General features: G+C 35.2%; 1 protein-coding gene across 1 annotated transcript in view; it reads left to right on the plus strand.

Moving 5' to 3' along the window:
* The window catches only part of COL19A1 (collagen type XIX alpha 1 chain), a 407957-nt gene that overhangs the window by 48763 nt on the left and 340705 nt on the right, over positions 1 to 18489 (plus strand). Inside the window, exons 6-8 of the mRNA XM_074237299.1 lie at positions 141 to 221; positions 12102 to 12227; positions 14082 to 14144. Of these exons, the coding sequence (XP_074093400.1) occupies positions 141 to 221; positions 12102 to 12227; positions 14082 to 14144 (270 nt within the window). The remainder of the gene's footprint in view (positions 1 to 140; positions 222 to 12101; positions 12228 to 14081; positions 14145 to 18489) is intronic.

The raw sequence follows: 18489 nt of genomic DNA on the forward strand, positions 1-18489 counted from the left end.
CAAGAAGTCAGGTTTAATTTCAAATTTCACTTTGGATATGTTCATATATTTTACAGGTGTTTAGCTTCTCATACATATAGTGTTCATAAATAAAAATGATAAGAAATCTATGGTTGTTTATCATTTTATATTTTTAATAGATTGAACTTCATCGCCTTCAAGTTTACTGTAACCCAAATTTTGTAGCTCAAGAAATATGCTGTGAAATACCAGATGCTAAGGTAAGTTGTTTTAGTGTGAAAAATAGGTGACTATTGACATCATCCATCTTTTATCTTTCTTGTCTATAGAATTTCAGTCATGTCCAACTCTTCATGACATCATTTGGGGTTTCCTTGGCAAAGATACTGAATAGTTTGCCATTTCCTTCTCCAGTTCATTTTTTAGATGTTGAAACTAAGGCAAATATGGTTAAGTGACTTGCCTAGGGTCATATAATAATAAGTGTCTGAGACAGTATTCTGGTCTTCCTTAATTCCAAGTGGGGGGTTATTAACTATATTTGCAAAGAGAGGGGAATGGGATCAGATGCTTCTAACATTAATTACAGCCCAAAATTTGTGCTTCATGATTTCCTCTGAATTTCATATTTCTAACAAAGAACTACCTGAGTACCCCAATTACATTTCAAAATAAAAAACTCAATTTGGAATTCATCAACACAAAAGACGTTTGTATTCTTCTTTGGTCCTAATGCAATTTTTAGCACTGGAATTTGAATTTAGTAGAACTCTGTTCAAAAACTAGTTCTATTACTTGTTACCTTTATAACATTGAGCAAGTAACCTCACCCTTCTAGGCTTCAGGTTATCAACTAAATAATAATTTTGGACTTTAAATCAAGAAAGTATATAAGGCACCTGCTGTGTGTGAGGATTGTTCTAGCAGCTAGGTATTCTAAAGCAAAAGTAAAAGTTGCCAGCCTTCAAGGAATTTGTATCTTTTTAAGAACTACATGAACACAGATTAAACAGAACATGAAGGAAATAAAAAAGATAGAGTCAGAGAAAGAAGGAGAACAAAATGCTTGCTATAAAAGTATTGAAGGAAAGAATTAATACAATCAGTTGAAGAAAGGGAATCATGGAAAATACTTTCTTAGAAAGGTGATTCCTGCACTAAATATCCCAATGTTTGTCCTTCATTTTTGAAGAAGACCACAACATCAGGAAGGTGATTCCATGATAAGCACGTGAATTGGATTTGAGTTAGGGAATGCTATACTAAGTCACCAGCCTCATTTTGTCCTCCATAGCCATCTGGGACCAGTGGCCAGATATGAATCAGGACGACTGGGGATGGACCTGTATGTGAGGCAATCAGGGTTAAGTGACTTGCCCAAGGTCTCACACAGCTAGTAAGAGTCAAGTGTCTGAGGCTGAATTCAAACTCCCATCCTCCTGACTCCAAAGTCAATGCTCTATTCACTAGGTGTATAAAAAAATGGAGTATTAGATGGATTTATGAACTTGTGGTCAAAAAGACAAAAAATCCTATCTCTAGCCCTAAGTCCTTTAACATCTGATCCTCAGTTTCTTCATTTGTAAAATGAAGAAAATAATGCTTATAGTAAAGAGGTGATTGAAGCTAAAAGGAAATAACATACCAAACTAGTAATAAAGCAGGAACTCTATGCTTTTTTCCTAAGTGATCTTTCCAAGAAATTCAACTCCTTTGCTCTAGTGCTAATCATATGTGGTAACTAGGATCAATGGATAGAACACTAGCTGTGTGAACTTGAGCAAGTCCCTTAACCCCGATTGCCTCAGATCTTGGGCTTTCTCCAGTCATCCTGATCCATAGTTGGTCACTGGATCCAGATGACTCTGGAGAAGAAAATGAGGCTGGTGAGCTAATACTCCACCCCCTCACTCAAATCCAGTTCCTATGCTTGTCTTGATATCGGCTCCCTGATGTCATGGTCTTCTTTCAGAATAAAGGACGACATCATCATCATCAATCATATGTGCAATGTCTTTTCAGTATTTCTATTTGGTTGTTGCCTCAGATTCAGTATGTCCAAAACCAAAATAACTTCCAATTTCTTTTTTGTTAGTGATATTATCATTTGCCCTGGTTGATTGGGCACAAAAAAGTCATTATCAGATTTATCGAAAGCAAAACAAAACAAAATTCATGCCACCAAAGTCCTTGACACTGTCAAATGGTTCAACACCTAACATTATTATCAATAATCAGTGGAAACAACATCAGAAAAAGAAGCATTTCCATCTGCTTTGCTGCTGTACCCTAAAGCACCATGTGTGTGGTTGCCCCTATTAGAATGTGATCTTCCTGAGAGCAGAAACTGTCTTTTCTCTTTGTATCACTAGTGCTTGCACATAGTAGGAACTTTATTTACTCATTGCGGGATGAGTTTTGAGAAGGGAAAAGGAAGGAGGGCAATAACTTGAAAGTTAGTGAAGGAGGCAAAGTCAAGATGATAGAATGAGGGGTCATGTTGTCTTAACTCTACCTCACCAAAAACCAAACAAACAAATGTACATAAAGACCTCTAATGTGTGTCAATTCATATAATGAAGAAAAAACCACAATGAATCACATCTCCAAACTGTTGGGGCTGTCCAGGAGTACAGTAGCAGCAGCAATGAACACAGAAAGCAGAAATGGCCTGTGACTGAGGCATCAGACCAGTGCCCAGGCACAGTAAGGAGACTGAATACCTTTGTTGAGAAAAATCCCTGGGAAGCTCCATACTAGCACTGGCATTAGGAATAGGTGCCACCTGGCAGCTCTATTGCCCATTAGCCAGTTCAGGGTAGAGAGGAATAATCAAGATATAGGGAAGCAGGGTCCCTACTTGTTTAAGGAGCCAGGAACAGGTTCCATAATATAAATGGATGTTTCTGAGCTCAAGAACATGGATAAGACTCAGCTCTAGGCTCAATATAAGCCTGCACAGAAATAAACTAAGGTGGGAGCCCCAAATCAAAAATCAGATCAATTGCCTCTGAAACTGCAGAGCATTCCAAAAATCTAAGTATGACTGAGTCCAGTAGCAGTCTACAGAAATTCAATTAAACACAAGTCAAAAAATCCAAACTAGACCAGGAAGCCAAAGAGCAGACCTCCATCAGATCACATACTCTAGAACTACTAAAAACTTAGAGATGGCCAAACTGTGTGGTAAAAGCATAGAAAGATATAAAAAACAATCTCAAGCAGCCAATCCCCCCCCATTTTTACCCCCCAAAAGAGTTCAATACCAACATAAGCTCGTCTTGAAGTAGTATGAAAAAATGAACAAATCAAGAATTCAGAACCAAGTTGGAATTGGGCCCTTTCCTTCCAGTGATTGAATCAACAACTGAAAACCACCTGTGCTATGGATATTTTTGAAGACCCTGAGGCAGTCAGTAGGTAACCAGTCACAAGGGATCATTTAAAATTCTGTCTTTCATTTTTTTTCTCATAAGACCTCATTTTAAGTGCCATGAAGAATTGCTGAATGAATAAAAAAAAATCTTGAGACTCTGAAAAAGATATGAGTTTTAGTGGACCACAAATATAATATGAATCAAAACTGTATTGTGACAACCTCAGAAGCTAATGAACTCTTAGGTTGCAATAAGAGGCATAGTAGGACTAGTATGGTGATAGTCCTGGCATGGCTACATCCAGGGTATTAAGAAAAGCTTTGATAAGAGGAAGAAAAAATATATAAGAATATAAGCTCCCTGAGGGTAGGAATTGTTTCATTCTTTGCACTTGTATCTCCAGCATTCAGGTACTGAGATCAATGTACCTGATACATGGCAGGTGTTTAATAAATACTTACTGAGTAGGGCAACTTGATTGGTTGGTGAGGACCTTGAAGGAAATGAGAATGTTCAGCCTAAAGAAAGGAGGTCTTAAGGAAGCATGATAGTTTGCTTCAAGTATCATAGAAAACACTTGTTTTTGCTTGGAGTAATAGAGGTTGTGGAGAGAGATTTGGGCTTGTTATAAAGAAAAACTTCTCAGCAATTAGTGCTTTCCAAAAGTGGAATTGACTTCTTGAGGAGTTAATGGGTTCCCCCTCACTGTTGGACTTGAAGAAAATCCTGGAAAGAGACAAGGATGCTGCTAAGGTTTTTTGAACCTGGATAATTAGAAGGAAAGCAAGCTAGTTGACATAGTGGATAGGGGGCCAGGTCAGAAGTCAGGAAGATTCACCTTCCTGGAGTTCAAATCTGGCCTCAGATGCTTACTAGCTGTGTGATCATGGGTAAGTCAGTAAACTCTATTTGCTTCTGTTTCCTTATCTGTAAAATGAACTGGAGAAGGAAATGGTGAACCACTCCAGTATCTTTGACAGGAAAACCCCAAATGGAGTCAATGAAGAGTTGAACACAACTGCAATGATTGAACAGAACAAAAATTGGAAGAGTGGTAATGTCCCAATAGAAATAGGAATAGAAAAGTTTAGTAGGGAGAGTGAGATTAGGGGGATATCAGTAAGTTTTGGGATATGCTGAATTTTAGGTCCTGAGAAAGACATATATGGAGTTATTCAGTGGGTAGTTGTAGGTATAGGCCTGGAGTTGTGAAGTGTTGGATATGTAGATTTGGGAGTCATCAGTGTGTAAGTGATTACTAAATCCATAAAAGTTAATGAAGTCTCCAGTTCCCATTTTCTCATTTGCCCATAATTATCTTGACTTAATTCTCCACCTTATTTGTCACATCTTTCTACTGATCCTCTCTTTTGCATTCTTTCTTGAATTTCCTTCTATCAGTGCTCCTCTTCAGTCCACAACCACCCCCTTATCACAGAAAATAATGCTCTTTATATTATTGTAACTTTATCCTGTCCTTACTTTAAAGTGCAGATTGAGTTTCTTAACCTCATTGAAGCCTTCTTCAACCACCTAAGTCTATAGGAATTTTCCTTCCTTGGGTTCGCTTAACACCTGTTCTCTGGGCCATTCTTTTAGTTATTATCATCTGCTACTTTGAAATGTCCTTTTATGAGTAGATTGTAAGCTCCAGAAATGAGCTATGTTTTACTCTTCTCCTCTCCCACCTTAGTGCCTGGAAAATAGCATCATTCAATAAAGATCTTTGCTGTTTGCCTAATTTTTCCTTAACTGAAATATGTGTCCCATAAAGGTATTTGAAAAGGATTAGTACTAAAACTAGAACAGAAGAAACAAATGAAAAGTGAAGGATTAAGAAAAAAGCATTTCTCCTTTACTTAAGCTTTTCCCAAACTATGCTTCATTCATCCCACATCATTCATATGAAAGTTTTAGTAATAACTTATTTATTCAAAATAAGCTTTTACTTCTATCTACAGCTTGGTCAATTGAAAAATAGAGGAAATGTATTTTTCTATTCCTACCAACTTTCATATACATATATACACCTATGTATACACACAAATATATGCAATGTAATTTGCTCTTGGAGTGGTATCCTAAATTCAATCTATAGCTATCAGTCCAAGTAAGATGTAAGACATCCAAATATTCTTCTATAAATAGAGAGGAAGATATCTATAATGTGCCAACACACAGGTTTGAAACACCTAAAATTCTTGGAGATAGAAAATGTTAATTTTTAAAGAGGAGCTCTTAAAAACTAGTTTGCTCTGGTTGAAAAGTATTTTAAAAAGGTCTTTAGATAAGATTAAGTATGAAGTTCTTGACCAGTACTAGGAGAGAGAGAGAGAGAGAGAGAGAGAGAGAGAGAGAGAGAGAGAGAGAGAGAGAGAGAGAGAAATAGAGCTGTTTAAAAGAGATGTAATTGAAGTTATTGTTTGGTAGAATAATATGGAATTAAAAGCACCACATCAATCTAGTATGTGCTGAAACCTGGAAGAAAAATTTATATTTTACTAGACATGGTTTAGATGCCTAATAGGTTTTTGAAATAGTTTTTAAGAGCATTTGCAGCATAGGTGTTATATGTGAACTAAGAGCATAGAGATTTTTCCCTGCCCACAATCTTCTTTTGGGTATACAGGAATCATTGAACATATAAGGAATAGTCTAAAATTGTTTACAAATGACAATATATTGTATGGAAGATAAATATATTAGTTCTCATAAGCAAGGATTGCATCTTATTCATATTGGGGCCCTCACTAGCATCCAATATAGTGCCTTTAGATAGAAAATACTTAATAAAATTACGTTGAAATAATGAATATTTTATTTGTAAATAAAATAAGTTAATGGATGGGCATATGTTTGAATAATCACCAACTTGGACACATACTGCTGCTTCTGTTAAACTTCTGAAAGCAATTATATTCCACTAAAAATGCTTTTAACTTTGAAGATTAAGTGTTTTTGAAAGTCTAGCTTTCTAAGCCCATTTAAAAATTTATAAGTTAGAATTTTAAATTACAGCAGTGTTTCAGTAGTATGATTTTATTCTCTCAGATGACACTGTCTTCAGTTTAACCTGCACACATTCTGCTATTTAAATTAGATTTCCAGGCTCAGAAGCAGTGGAATTATATTGTTGTTTCACATGTGCTGATTCAATGGGAATTGAAGAAAATTAAAATATGATTTTTTGAAAGAATAAAGAAAAAGAAAGCTTAAAAAATCCTATACAAGAAAAGAACTGAAGAAAGAATATATATATATATATATATATATATATATATATATACATATATATATGTATGTATGTATGTATGTAAGTATGTATAGGAAGAATGAGGAGCAAATATAAAGAGCAAGAAAAAATTAGTCTGTTGAAAATGCTTGAGAAATGCAATAGTTAAGTTTAAAGGCTAATTAACTAACTCTGTCACATTAAACTAGTAACTTTCAATAATAAGGACACCAGTCTTGTAATGACTCTAAGCATGTACTTTTTCACAGCCATATTTTGGTCAGAACCTTTTATTGATACCCTTTCATTATAGTAGCAACAACAATAAAATTTGGGAGGGGTAAATTAATAGTTATTATACTATATACCATATATTATACATATCCTATATATAATATACACAAATATATTATAAATAATTAAATTAAAATAAAATAAATTATAATGTGAGTGAAAAGCAAAATAGTCTTCCTGGCTCTGAATACATTTAAAAAAAACTGGCTTAGTGTGACTAGATTATAAATTTCATGAGAAAATTTACTTGTCAAGGCTGGACCTAGTAATGTGCTCTGACCCAGCAGGCACTTATGAGTTATGATATGTTTCAATTTCTTATGTAACTATCAACTGTTTTTAAAATGCTTCTTACTTCCTCCTCTCCCCTTCCCAATAAATAAATTCCAATACATTTGTATTTGCCAAAACTGTCGGCTGGTTCTAGCAGCTAGCCAATTACAGAGCATATTCAGAAGCCTAAAACAGAGAAAAAGCAAGTTTGTTCAGGATTAAAGTCACCCAAAAAAAGTCCTCTTTCATCTTGTTAAATGAATCAAGCTTCTCTGGGAAATCTTTGACTTGACTTGACTCTGATTCTCCAGACAGTCTCCTTTACCCTATTCCTTGAAGAGTCTCATATTCTTTCCTTTCTCTCTACTCCCCAAGACTCTTTTTTCATTGGACTGTTAATTTGAAGTCATCTCTTACTTTCCAGTTTGGTTTCCCTTAGGATGATAGATCATAATTTTTTTACTTTTTTAAAAAAAATCTATTTTTTTAAACCCATTTTACGAGTGAGGAAACTGAATCCCAGAGAAGTTCAGTGACTTACCCAAGGTCACAATAGGTAGTAAGTAGCAGAGGTTATATTCAAATTCAGGTCCCATATTTCAAGTTCAGAGATTTTCCATGATGCTATGCTACCTTTTCTTTCTTTTTTATTAATATTTACTTTGTTTTCCAATTATATACAACAGTAGTGTTTTGTAAGGTTTTTGAATTTTACAATCCCCCCCCACACTCTCCCTTCTCTCCTCCTATCCCCCCAAAGAAGGCAGTCTGATAATCTTTACATTGTTTCCATGCTACACATTGATATCAAATTTGTGTGGAGAGATAAATCATATCTTTGAAGAGAAACTAAAATATTAGAGATAGCAAAATTATGTAGTACATGAGATACTTTTTTTAAAAAAATGAAGGTAATAGACTTTTGTCTTTGTTTAAACTCCACAATTCTTTCTTGGGATACAGATAGTATTCACTGTCACAAATCCTCTAAAATTGTCTCTGATTATTGCATTGATGGAATGAACAAGTCCATTAAGATTGATCACCACTCCCATGTTGCTATTAGGGTATACAATGTTCTTCTGGTTCTAGACATTTCACTCAGCATCAGTTCATGCAAGTCTTTCCAGGCTTCTCTGAATTCCTATCCCTCTTGGTTTCTAATAGAACAATAGTGTTCCATAACATACAAATATTTGTTCAGCCATTTCCCCAATTGAAGGACATTCACTCGATTTCCAGTTCTTTGCCACCACAAACAAGGCAGCTATGAATATTTTTGAATAAGTGATGTTTTTGCCCTTTCTCATAATCCCTTCAGAGTATAGACCCAGCAGTGGTATTGCTGGATCAAAGTTTATGCACATTTTTATTGCCCTTTGGGTGTAATTCCAAATTGCTCTCCAGAAAGGTTGGATGAGTTCACAGCTCTTTCCCACATCCCTTCCAACATTGAACATTGTCTTTTCTGGTCATATTGGCTAGTCTGATAGGTGTGATGGTACCTCAGAGCTGCTTTAATTTGCACTTCTTTCATTAGTAATGATTTAGAGCAATTTTTCATATGACTATAGGTAGCTTTGTTCCTTATCTGTAAATTGCCTTTTGTGCTGTCTTTTCTATGCTTCATCTGTGGTTTCTCTTTGTGATAACTCCAACCAACTCTCTACCTTCTTTTCTCAAGGCCTCAGTGACTCAGCTACTCAAGTAGCAGAGAGATCTGGAGTTAGGAAGATCTAAGTTCAAATCTGACCTCACACCTATTAGCTATTTGATTATGGGCAAGTCATTTAATAATATCTGACTCAGTTTCCTTAACTATAAAATGAGGACAATAATGCATCTATTTTCCAAGGTTGTTGTGAGGATCAAATAAAATAATATTTGTAAAAGCATTTATCACTGTCAAACATACTAGGCACTTAATAAATCCTTCCATATAGGGGCTTTATAGTCACTTGCATTTTGCTTTGCTTTAAAAAAAATTCTTATGGATGCTAGCTTCTGGACATAGCTATCCTGGATGGGTAGCCAAAACTAAGTGGGAAAAGTTCACATTTCCTTATTCTGATCAAACTGGAAAAACACTGAAGTCACAACCAAGTGTTTTGGGTGACTAAATAGTCATTGAATCACTGACCTCAGTCTTTTGAGGGGTTTTTCTTTTTGTATTAAAATGTTTTAGACATATTTAGAGTAAAGAAAATTGGCCAAGACCAAAAACCAAGACTAACCCTCCAAACTAATTACATGCCAACTAGTTTTGTCAATCATCTAGAGCAAAAGGTGAAACTAGAAGTGGCTTATGAATCACTGACTAAAAGTTAGTGACCTAAAGACTATACTTGTATTATAGATTATACTAAGCCTGGCTTGTGAGACAAATTCATTGTTTTGTTAATTGTGCTGCATAGTTCAAATGTCTTTTAATTTTTAAACTTAGAACTATTCCCCCCCCCCCAGTTAGTAGTAAAGTTATTTCTTAGAGAGTACCTCAAGTCAGAATGACCTGAATTCAAATCCCTTCTTAGACAATTCAAGCTGTATGACTTTGGATGAGTCAATCTCTTTGTGCCTGAGTTTTATCATTTGTTAAAAAAAAAAGGGATTGGACTCAGTTGCCTCTTGGGTTCCTTTCAATTCTGAATCTATGAACATATGATTATTTATTAAGCACCAGATTGGGTACTGAGGAAGATACAAAATGAGGATAAGACAGTATTAGACTTTAGGAGAATACTTTGGAGACAAAGAAGTGTTTAGAAAGATAAGAGGTAAAGCAGGAGGATAAAGGCTCTTTGAAGTTTAAGAAGAGATTATCCAAAAGGAGAAGGTCAGGGTGTCAACTGGAGCAGAAAGCTCAAGAAGGATAAAAACTGAAGGAAAAAAAAAGTCCATTGGATTTGGTGACTTCAGAAAGAGCAGGGAGATAAAAGCAGAAGCTCATTCCAAAGAGAAAATGGATAGTGAGGAAATAAAAGCAGTCTGAATAGATAACTTTTTCAAGAAGGTCAGCTGAAAATGGGAATAAGGGACAGTAGCTTGAGGCTAGAAGAATATAAACTCTGTGAGGGCAAAGACTAAAAAAAATCTTTGTGTCTTCATTTTGGATAGATACCGGAATTTAGTACCAGAATTCAGTAGGTATTTAATAAATGACTGTTGACTTTATTTGAAAGTGTCAAGAAAGGCTCTTGGAAGAAAATATTGAAGCTATGTGGAAGAGAGGGAGAAAGGAAATGAATTCTGAAGGAAGCATGAAGAATGAGAATAGGACCTCTGGAAGTAGGGATGCTTCTTTTTAAAATTTTAAATAATATTTTATTCTTTCCCCCAATTACACATCAAAACAAATTTTAGCATTCATTTTTATAAGATTTTGAGTTCTAGAATTTTTTCCTTATTTCTCTTTCTTCCTTTCCCTCTTTCTAATATGGTAGGCAATTTGATATAGGTTATACATGTGCTACTATGTAAAACAGATTTCCATATTAATCACAATTGTCAAAGGAGAAACAGATTAAAAGGAATTAAATGAATTAAAAATTAAAAAGAATTAAATGAAAAAAGTGTGTTTCAACATGCATTTAGAATCAATCCGTTCTTTATCTGGATATGGAAAGCAATTTCCTTCATGAGAACTTTGTATTTGTCTTAGATCATTGTGTTGTTGAAGAGACCCCAGTCTTTCATAGTTGATAATCACACAGTATTGCTGATACTGTGTACAATATTTTCCTGGTTCTGCTCATTTCAGTTTGCTTCAGTTCATACATTTTTTTCCCTTGTTTCTGAAAACTGCCAGTTCATCATTTCTCATTGTACAATAGTATTTCATTACAGTTATATACTACAGTTTGTTTAGCCATTTCCCCAACTGATGACATCCCTTCAATGTCCAATATTTTGCCACCATGAAAAGGGCTGATAAAAATATTTATGTACTTGTTGGTAGTAAGGATATTTCTAAATATATCATGTTTACAAAATAGTTTGTTTTCATTTAATATGAAATTAGCTGTCAAATAGAGATATAAACTTTATGACATTGTAACTATAGGAAACAGTGCTTAAGTGCCATTTTTATGGACAATTTTTCAATGAAGGTATTTTAGTCCTTTCCTTTATTAACAGAAAACTGGTTACAATCTCAGGCAAATTCAAAAGAGATTGTGCCTTACTGCTGAAAGGGACAAGAGAGCATTTTAACTTGTAAATTTAGGTATATTTAGAAATCTATCTGAAGAAAGAGAAAATTGTATAAGTGCTCTCTTTGTGTGTGTGTGTGTGTGTGTGTGTATTCTATCTGAATTATTCTATAAAGATTCTCTAAATTTTCTCTGTCACTGAATAATTTAAAAAACTTACCATTTTCTTTGACAATGTGTGTCTTTTAGCATCTGTTGAAGTCACTAGACTGTTAAAAACACATTTTGACAAAAGTAAATTTGATCTTGGTTCAATTAAAAAAACTGAAAAAAACAACTATAACTATTTTCTGTTGCCCATGCCTTCAGGTCTCCTTTGTGTGCTGATTTCCTTTACAAAATGATATAGCTGGATTCTAGTTTCATCCAGCCATGGAATTTAATATTGTTATTTCAGTATAACATTACAATGATAAATATTTTATGGAATTGTAGCAGTCAAATATGTATATAAAGTATCTGTATAATTCCTTACTAAAGCCATTATTTTAGTGGCTTTTCAGAGTATAATTTTATCACAAGGGATATATTTCTGTTGTACAGTGCTACAGCAATAATTTCTGTGCCATAGCAAGTATTATGTTTCTCTATCATCAGTGGCAACTTTCTATTAGTAAGGGATCAGTGGAACTGCTTTTCAACAATTCAAGCAGTCATACATAATGAAAACTGATAGGGGGGAGGGGTTAAGGGAGCATTGTTGCCTAGATTGCTAGGAATTGATTCCATTCACAATTCCCTCAATTTGTATTTTAGTGCCCACAGCAGGACAGCTTTGGAACTACGGTTTCATTGATGGCAACTGCTCATGCCAGTAAAATTTCTGCACATCTGCTAGCAAAGCCGGAACTTGCTGAACGATGCCAGTGCATTCCTAACAAGGTAGGAGAGCTTCAGCCCAGGATAGGGTGAATCAGGCCCCTCAAATGTGGCCGCAGGTACCCAGGTTAAGCCTGAACACACTGAAGACTGGAACTAATGTCTCAAGCTACTCAGGTTGCTTGTTAGAGTTTCTCCTGATTAATTCTGGGTCCACCTAGCCTGAAAACTTGGCTCTAAATTAGAGGAACCCTCTGTTCCCCTTACCTGGGAAGCTATTACATTTGTTTGAAAGTGGGAAGGAATAGAATTTTAGAATGGGGGGAAAACCCTTATTTTTACAGATGGGAATCAGGGGACCAAGGAGGATAAACAAGTTTCCTAAGGTCACATACTTTCATCATTGGCAGAGAAAAGATTAAATCTCCTGGCTACCAGTTTTTTTCTACTATATTACCCCATCTCTTAAAACTTTGGAGAGAAGGACCCAGCTGCCCTTTCTCCTCTCTAAACTCAATTACCAATTCTAGGTTAAATTAGAGAAAAAAAACAACAATCAAGAAACAAATGAAAGCTGCTGAATTGCAGTAGCTTGAAAAGCAAGATCTGGGAAAATCAGATACTTCAAATTAGAAAGTACCTTCTTTACAGATGAGGAAATTGAGGCTCAGGGAGATTTTGTGATTTGCACTTAGAAATTCCCCCTATTCTATTTCTCCCCTTCTTCCCTTCTTCCATTACTATCCTTTTTCAAGACCATTACTCTAGGACAAGGTTATCTTCTCTATGGTAAAGGGTCAAAGAAAGGATGTCTATTTTCCTTTTCGCTGTCTCATTATTATAGATTAGTTGTGAGATAAGTTTCTGTACTTAACTAAATCCTAATGCTTTCCAGGACTTAATCAGATGCTCTTGAGACATTAACTTCATACTCTTTGAGTAACCTCATAGTCTGTTGGATTTTAATTCCACTATACAGATGGCTTTGGCTGTTTTGAAAATGTCTTATCTTTATGTTTGGATGTATCTCTAGTTATAATTTATGAAGCCTTATGTTGTGGGTATATGTAGATGATCCTGTATGTTAGAGGTTCTTTTAATCTTTTTTGTGTGATAGATCCTGTTAGCAATCTGTGAAGTCATAATAATGTTTTTATATATATATATATATATAGTTAAATATATTTGATTCTAAAAGAAACCAATTATATTGAAATATAATTATTGAATTATTAAAATACCAGTTCATAGACCAATTAAGAATCCCTACCATGGGTCTTTCACTCACTAAGTCAGGAACAAGATATGATACATTTATTTTTTATTCAGTGGGTATTAGAGGTTGAGAATTATGTTTTTTGCTGGCAAAATATAGTGGAAGAAATTTAATCCTTCAGTATGCTTTTTCATAATTGGTTATATGCTCCAAGTTAAAGAATGGTATTCATGATATTACAGCAATGGTTTTCATTATATTCATTCTCAACCAGCAAATACAGGCAACCTTGGTTGTCTAAGTGGAAAAGAGCACAGATCAATGAAATACTCATAAAACCCAAGAATTTTAGTGCAGACATTAGTTTCAGCTTCCTCCCCCATCGCAGTTTACAAGGCCAATTTGAGATTCACCTCCTCTCTGTTCCCTGGATTTCTTTTTGTAAAAAAGAAGCTGAGAAATGGCTAAGAGCCTGAAAGGAGGAGCAGGGGAATAGATCATCCATATATTAGGTATCCAGCCCTTGAGCTATTAAGAGTTGACTATAGGAAAGTAGACTCATGCCTTAGACAGGATTTAATGATGACCAGAAGCTATGCTACTTTACTTCACCATTGTCGGCCGAATATTTATGAGCAAGAGGATTTTATATCAATATGTTAACTTATGGGGAAGTAACTTGGAAATTTATTTTTATGCAGGGAGAAGCAGGATTGCCTGGAGCTGCTGGTTTGCCTGGTCCTAAGGGAGATAAAGGGGAGCAGGTAAGATAACCAATCTAATGTCTCTTTGTTAGGGAAAATGTTTAGTGTGAATAAAAAAATTATACATATGCTTCTGTGCAATTTTGCTCTGGCCTTTCCTAGCTTGGCATACACATTGAAGATGTGGGGCAAAACATGCATTTAATGAACAACATAAAAATGCTAATAGCTGAAATCTGCAAGAACCCAGGAGGCTTGAAGCAGTAGTTTTTAATTGCCATGTTGAATTCATAGAGAAACTGGCAACCATTGGGGCTTATGCCTTTGTAGTTTAAACTGGGCAAAATTGTGAATTAGGCAAAACTTATTTTTATTTCTCTTCCTCCAGTCCTTCTTTTCCTTTTCCTTCTTTTTCTTCCTCTTCTTTTTCCCCTTCCTCTTTTTTCTTCTTCTTCCTTCTCCTCCTTGCCTTTTCTTCCCCATCCTTCTTTTCTTCCTTCTCTTCCTCCTCTCCTTCTTCCTCCTCTTCTTACTTTTCCTTTTCTTTCTTCTCCTGTTCCTCCTCTTTGTTTCTCTGTCACTGCCTGTCACTGTATTTATTTATTAACTCCCTTGTTATACTCTTCCTCCAGTTCTTTTTTTCCTTTTCCTTCTTTTCTTAGTCTGTTTCTTCTTCCTCATCTTCCTTTTCTGTTTCTTCTTCTTACTCCCCCCTTCTTACTTTTCCTCTCTTCTCTCTTCCTGTTCTTTGTTTCTCTATCACTACTGATCTCTGTATCTGTTTATCTTCTTCCTTATTATATACTTTTTTCTCCAGCCCCTTTTTACCCAAATCCCAGTTCCAGGATGGCCCTGTCATGGTATCACACTCTAGACCAGAAACCTTAATCTGTTTTGAGGCATGGCATTCTGGTAAGACCTGTGGACTCCTTTCCAGAAAAAAGATTTTGAAATATATAAAATAAAATATATAGGATTACAAAAAAGTCAGTTATATTAAATATGCTTATGCCATTAACATTAAATTGTTAAAAAGAATTCATGAACCCCTGAATTATGTTCATGGTTAGAAATCCCTGCTCTGGACCTTCTTCCTTCTACTCTGCCACTCATCATTCCAATCAAACTTTACTCATTTGATATTAATTTCTTTCAAAGCCTGGCTCTCTGAAGACTAATAAAGATAACCAATTTGTACTACAGCAGGAACTAAACAGCATTTAATATATTTGGCCTCTCAGGTAATAGAGTTGCATGTTAACAGGGTATTTCGGTGCCCTAATCTTAAGAAATCAATAACTTTGGAATTATAGACAATGTGACAAGTTAGTAACTTAGTGGGGCATTCACTGGCAATCCTCAAGTCAAATCATGGGGTTGCTTGTGTAGTAAAATATAATGCTAATGGTTATACAATTCAACCGACTATAATTATAAACAATATTTGAATAGTGCTTCATGATTTAAAAAGCCTTTTCACATGTATTATCTCATTAAATTAGTTTCTTAAAATAATTCTGTGAAGTGGTTAGAATATTCTCTCCATTTTGCAGATAACAAAACAGTTCAAGAGTTAAATGATTTGTTTAAGATCGCTGCAAAGCTATAAAAGTGGGATTTGAAATACAACTTTAGAGCTCTTTCCACAATATCAAACACTTTTTATTGAAAAGTAACTAATATATGGAATCATGATTTTTAAGATGAGGTTTAGATTTGGTTTTTAGATACCAATTAATTAGGAGAAAACTTTTATTCACAAATATAGATTCCCTTCCAAAATTTCTTTCAAAGTTCTTCCCATATTACCTTTTGTATAATTATCTACTCTGTACCAGACACTGCAAGTCATTGAAGAGACAAATATAGTAATTAAAACAATCCTTACCTTCAAGAAGTTTACAAAAAATTCCCCTCCTTACCAAGATATATCATTTTATCTGGCTCTCCCCCAATATCAAGAGATTTGTTACAGAATGGAACACATTGGAAAAATACTAATCAAGGAGATCACTGATACAAATAATCCTCAATAAGACATTAAAAGATAACTTACCTTTGGGTTTATCTTGCATGATAAGATTTCTTCATTCATTTTCACAACTTTTATATTTTACAAATGACATTTTACTTGTATTAATAATTACATTTTCATTTTTCTACATATATAACAACAAAAATATCCCTAAAGCATGCTGGGAAAAGTATGAAAGCAGAATAAGATAAAAAAATTAGCTTCAGATTATTCATAAACTGAAAAAGTTATAAACTTTTTAATAATATGTATACTAGCATTTTTCTGATTTTATCTTTTGTTTTTACATCCCCTTCATTTCTAATTATATCTTATCCATGTTTTCTATTCGCAAGACATCCCTTATAATAAAGAATTTTTTAAAAGAAAAGGTCTTTCCTTAAAATTAATCAAAACTGATGTCTGACAGCATTTGTAATATTCCACATTCATGGTCCTCAACCTCTGAAAAGAAAAGGAGATGAAATTTTCCCATCTCTTCTTTTAGACCAAGAATGTTCATTCTAATTGCTATTCAGCATAAACCATGGTTTAAAAAGTTATAATCATGAGTTGAAAAAAAAAGGGGAGAAACATTAACATTTCATGGAACTAATTAGACTATGGCAAGCAAAAATGACCTCAGAATTGGAGTGCCAACTAACTTTTCTCTGAGTTAAAGGCAAAAATTGAGCTGACATCAGTCTTTGATTATCAAGTTTTTTCCTAATGTCAGTTATCTTTCTTTCCTTTCTCTCTGTGTCCTAACTTTAATGTGTCATAGAAGGAAAGGTGCCATCTTTTGTGTTCCATACTAGCATAAATTTTACAGTTACAACAGTTACAACAATGATGACTATGCAATATGAAGATCAAAATATGCTCACACAAAGTGAAATGTATTGAAGGATCTGGTCTGTGATTTTATTGCTACAGGGAATCCTTAGTGAGGAAACCCAACCAATATCTGTCTAATCAGTCTAGATCCCCCTATATTTCTCCTATAGATTACTAGTATGGGAAAGGATATTTTATCCTGTATAAATGTTATTTAATTTTTTCAAGATAAGTGACAATAGATCAATCAATCCACAAACATTTATTAAGTGTTGACTGTATGCTAATTATATGAATGACATCATGGTGAAAGGGATAGAAGCAGGACTTAGATTAAGTCAAGAAAACTCAACTCTGTCATATACTGATTATATTACCCTTGGCAAGTTATTAAATCTTAAACAACACTGCAAGATAATAAACCACTGAGCAGATAATGTTCTTAATACCCCAAGTTTCTAATCTCCATTAATCATCTTGTATGTACCTAGATATATACATCTTGTCTCTCCCTCAATCAAGTATAAGCTCCTTGAGGGTAAGAGATGCTTCACTTTTATCTTTTTTTAATTTAATTTTTTAATTCTCATTTTGTACAAATTTTTTTACATTAATAAAATATTCTTGTTTAAGAGTAAACAAAATACCCCCCCCCCATGAATATAGACTTGTTGGAGCAATAAAGTATAGGGGAGAGAAAAAAATTAAAATTAACAAAAATAATAGTAATAATTGTAGGTATGGCCAGGTGGCGCAATGGACGAAGCACCAGCCCTGGAGCCACGAGCACCTGAGCCCACATCCAGCCCCGTAGACCCAACAATCACCCAGCCTTGTGACATGCAAGCCACCCAATCGCAACTGCCCTGCAAAAACCAAAAAGAAGGGAAAAAAAGACCCAAAATAAAATAAAATAGTAATAATAGTAGGGGTGGCTGGGTGGCAGACAGAGCATTGGCCCTTGAGCCAGGAGCACCTGGGTCCAAATCCGGCCCCAGACACCCAAAGATCACCCTGCTATGTGGCCCCAGGCAGGCCACCCAGCCCCATTTGCCCTGCACCCTCCCCCAAATAATAATAATAATAATAATACTAAAAAATGTGCATCAGTCTTTGTTCCAACACCAACAACTCTGTCATGGGTGCATTGCATTCTTTATGGTAAGTCCATCGCAAAAGTTACTTCCATATTTTTCCACCCTTGCCATTGCTGATCGCAACTCCCTCCTTTCTTATTTCCCCACTACCATGTACTGTATTATCTCTCTCCTTTCACTCTGACTCTGTTGTAGGGTCGCTGAGTGGCGCAGCAGACAGATCCCTGGTCCTGGGGCCAAGAAGCCCTGAGCCCCCATACCACCCCTTAGGCCCAGAATCCATCTGGGCCTATGGTCCTGGGCAGGCCTTCCAATCCCAGCCCCTTGCAAGAAGTAAAAAAGAAAATGTGTTATATCTGGCCACTCTCCCCCCATGGTCCATCCTCTCCTCCTTTATTCACATCCGCACCCCTTCCCCCTGCTCCCCCCTCCTTCTTACTCCAGATGCCTATACCCC

Source organism: Macrotis lagotis, chromosome 5 (genome assembly GCF_037893015.1).
Source record: "Macrotis lagotis isolate mMagLag1 chromosome 5, bilby.v1.9.chrom.fasta, whole genome shotgun sequence".
NCBI lineage: Eukaryota > Metazoa > Chordata > Mammalia > Peramelemorphia > Peramelidae > Macrotis > Macrotis lagotis.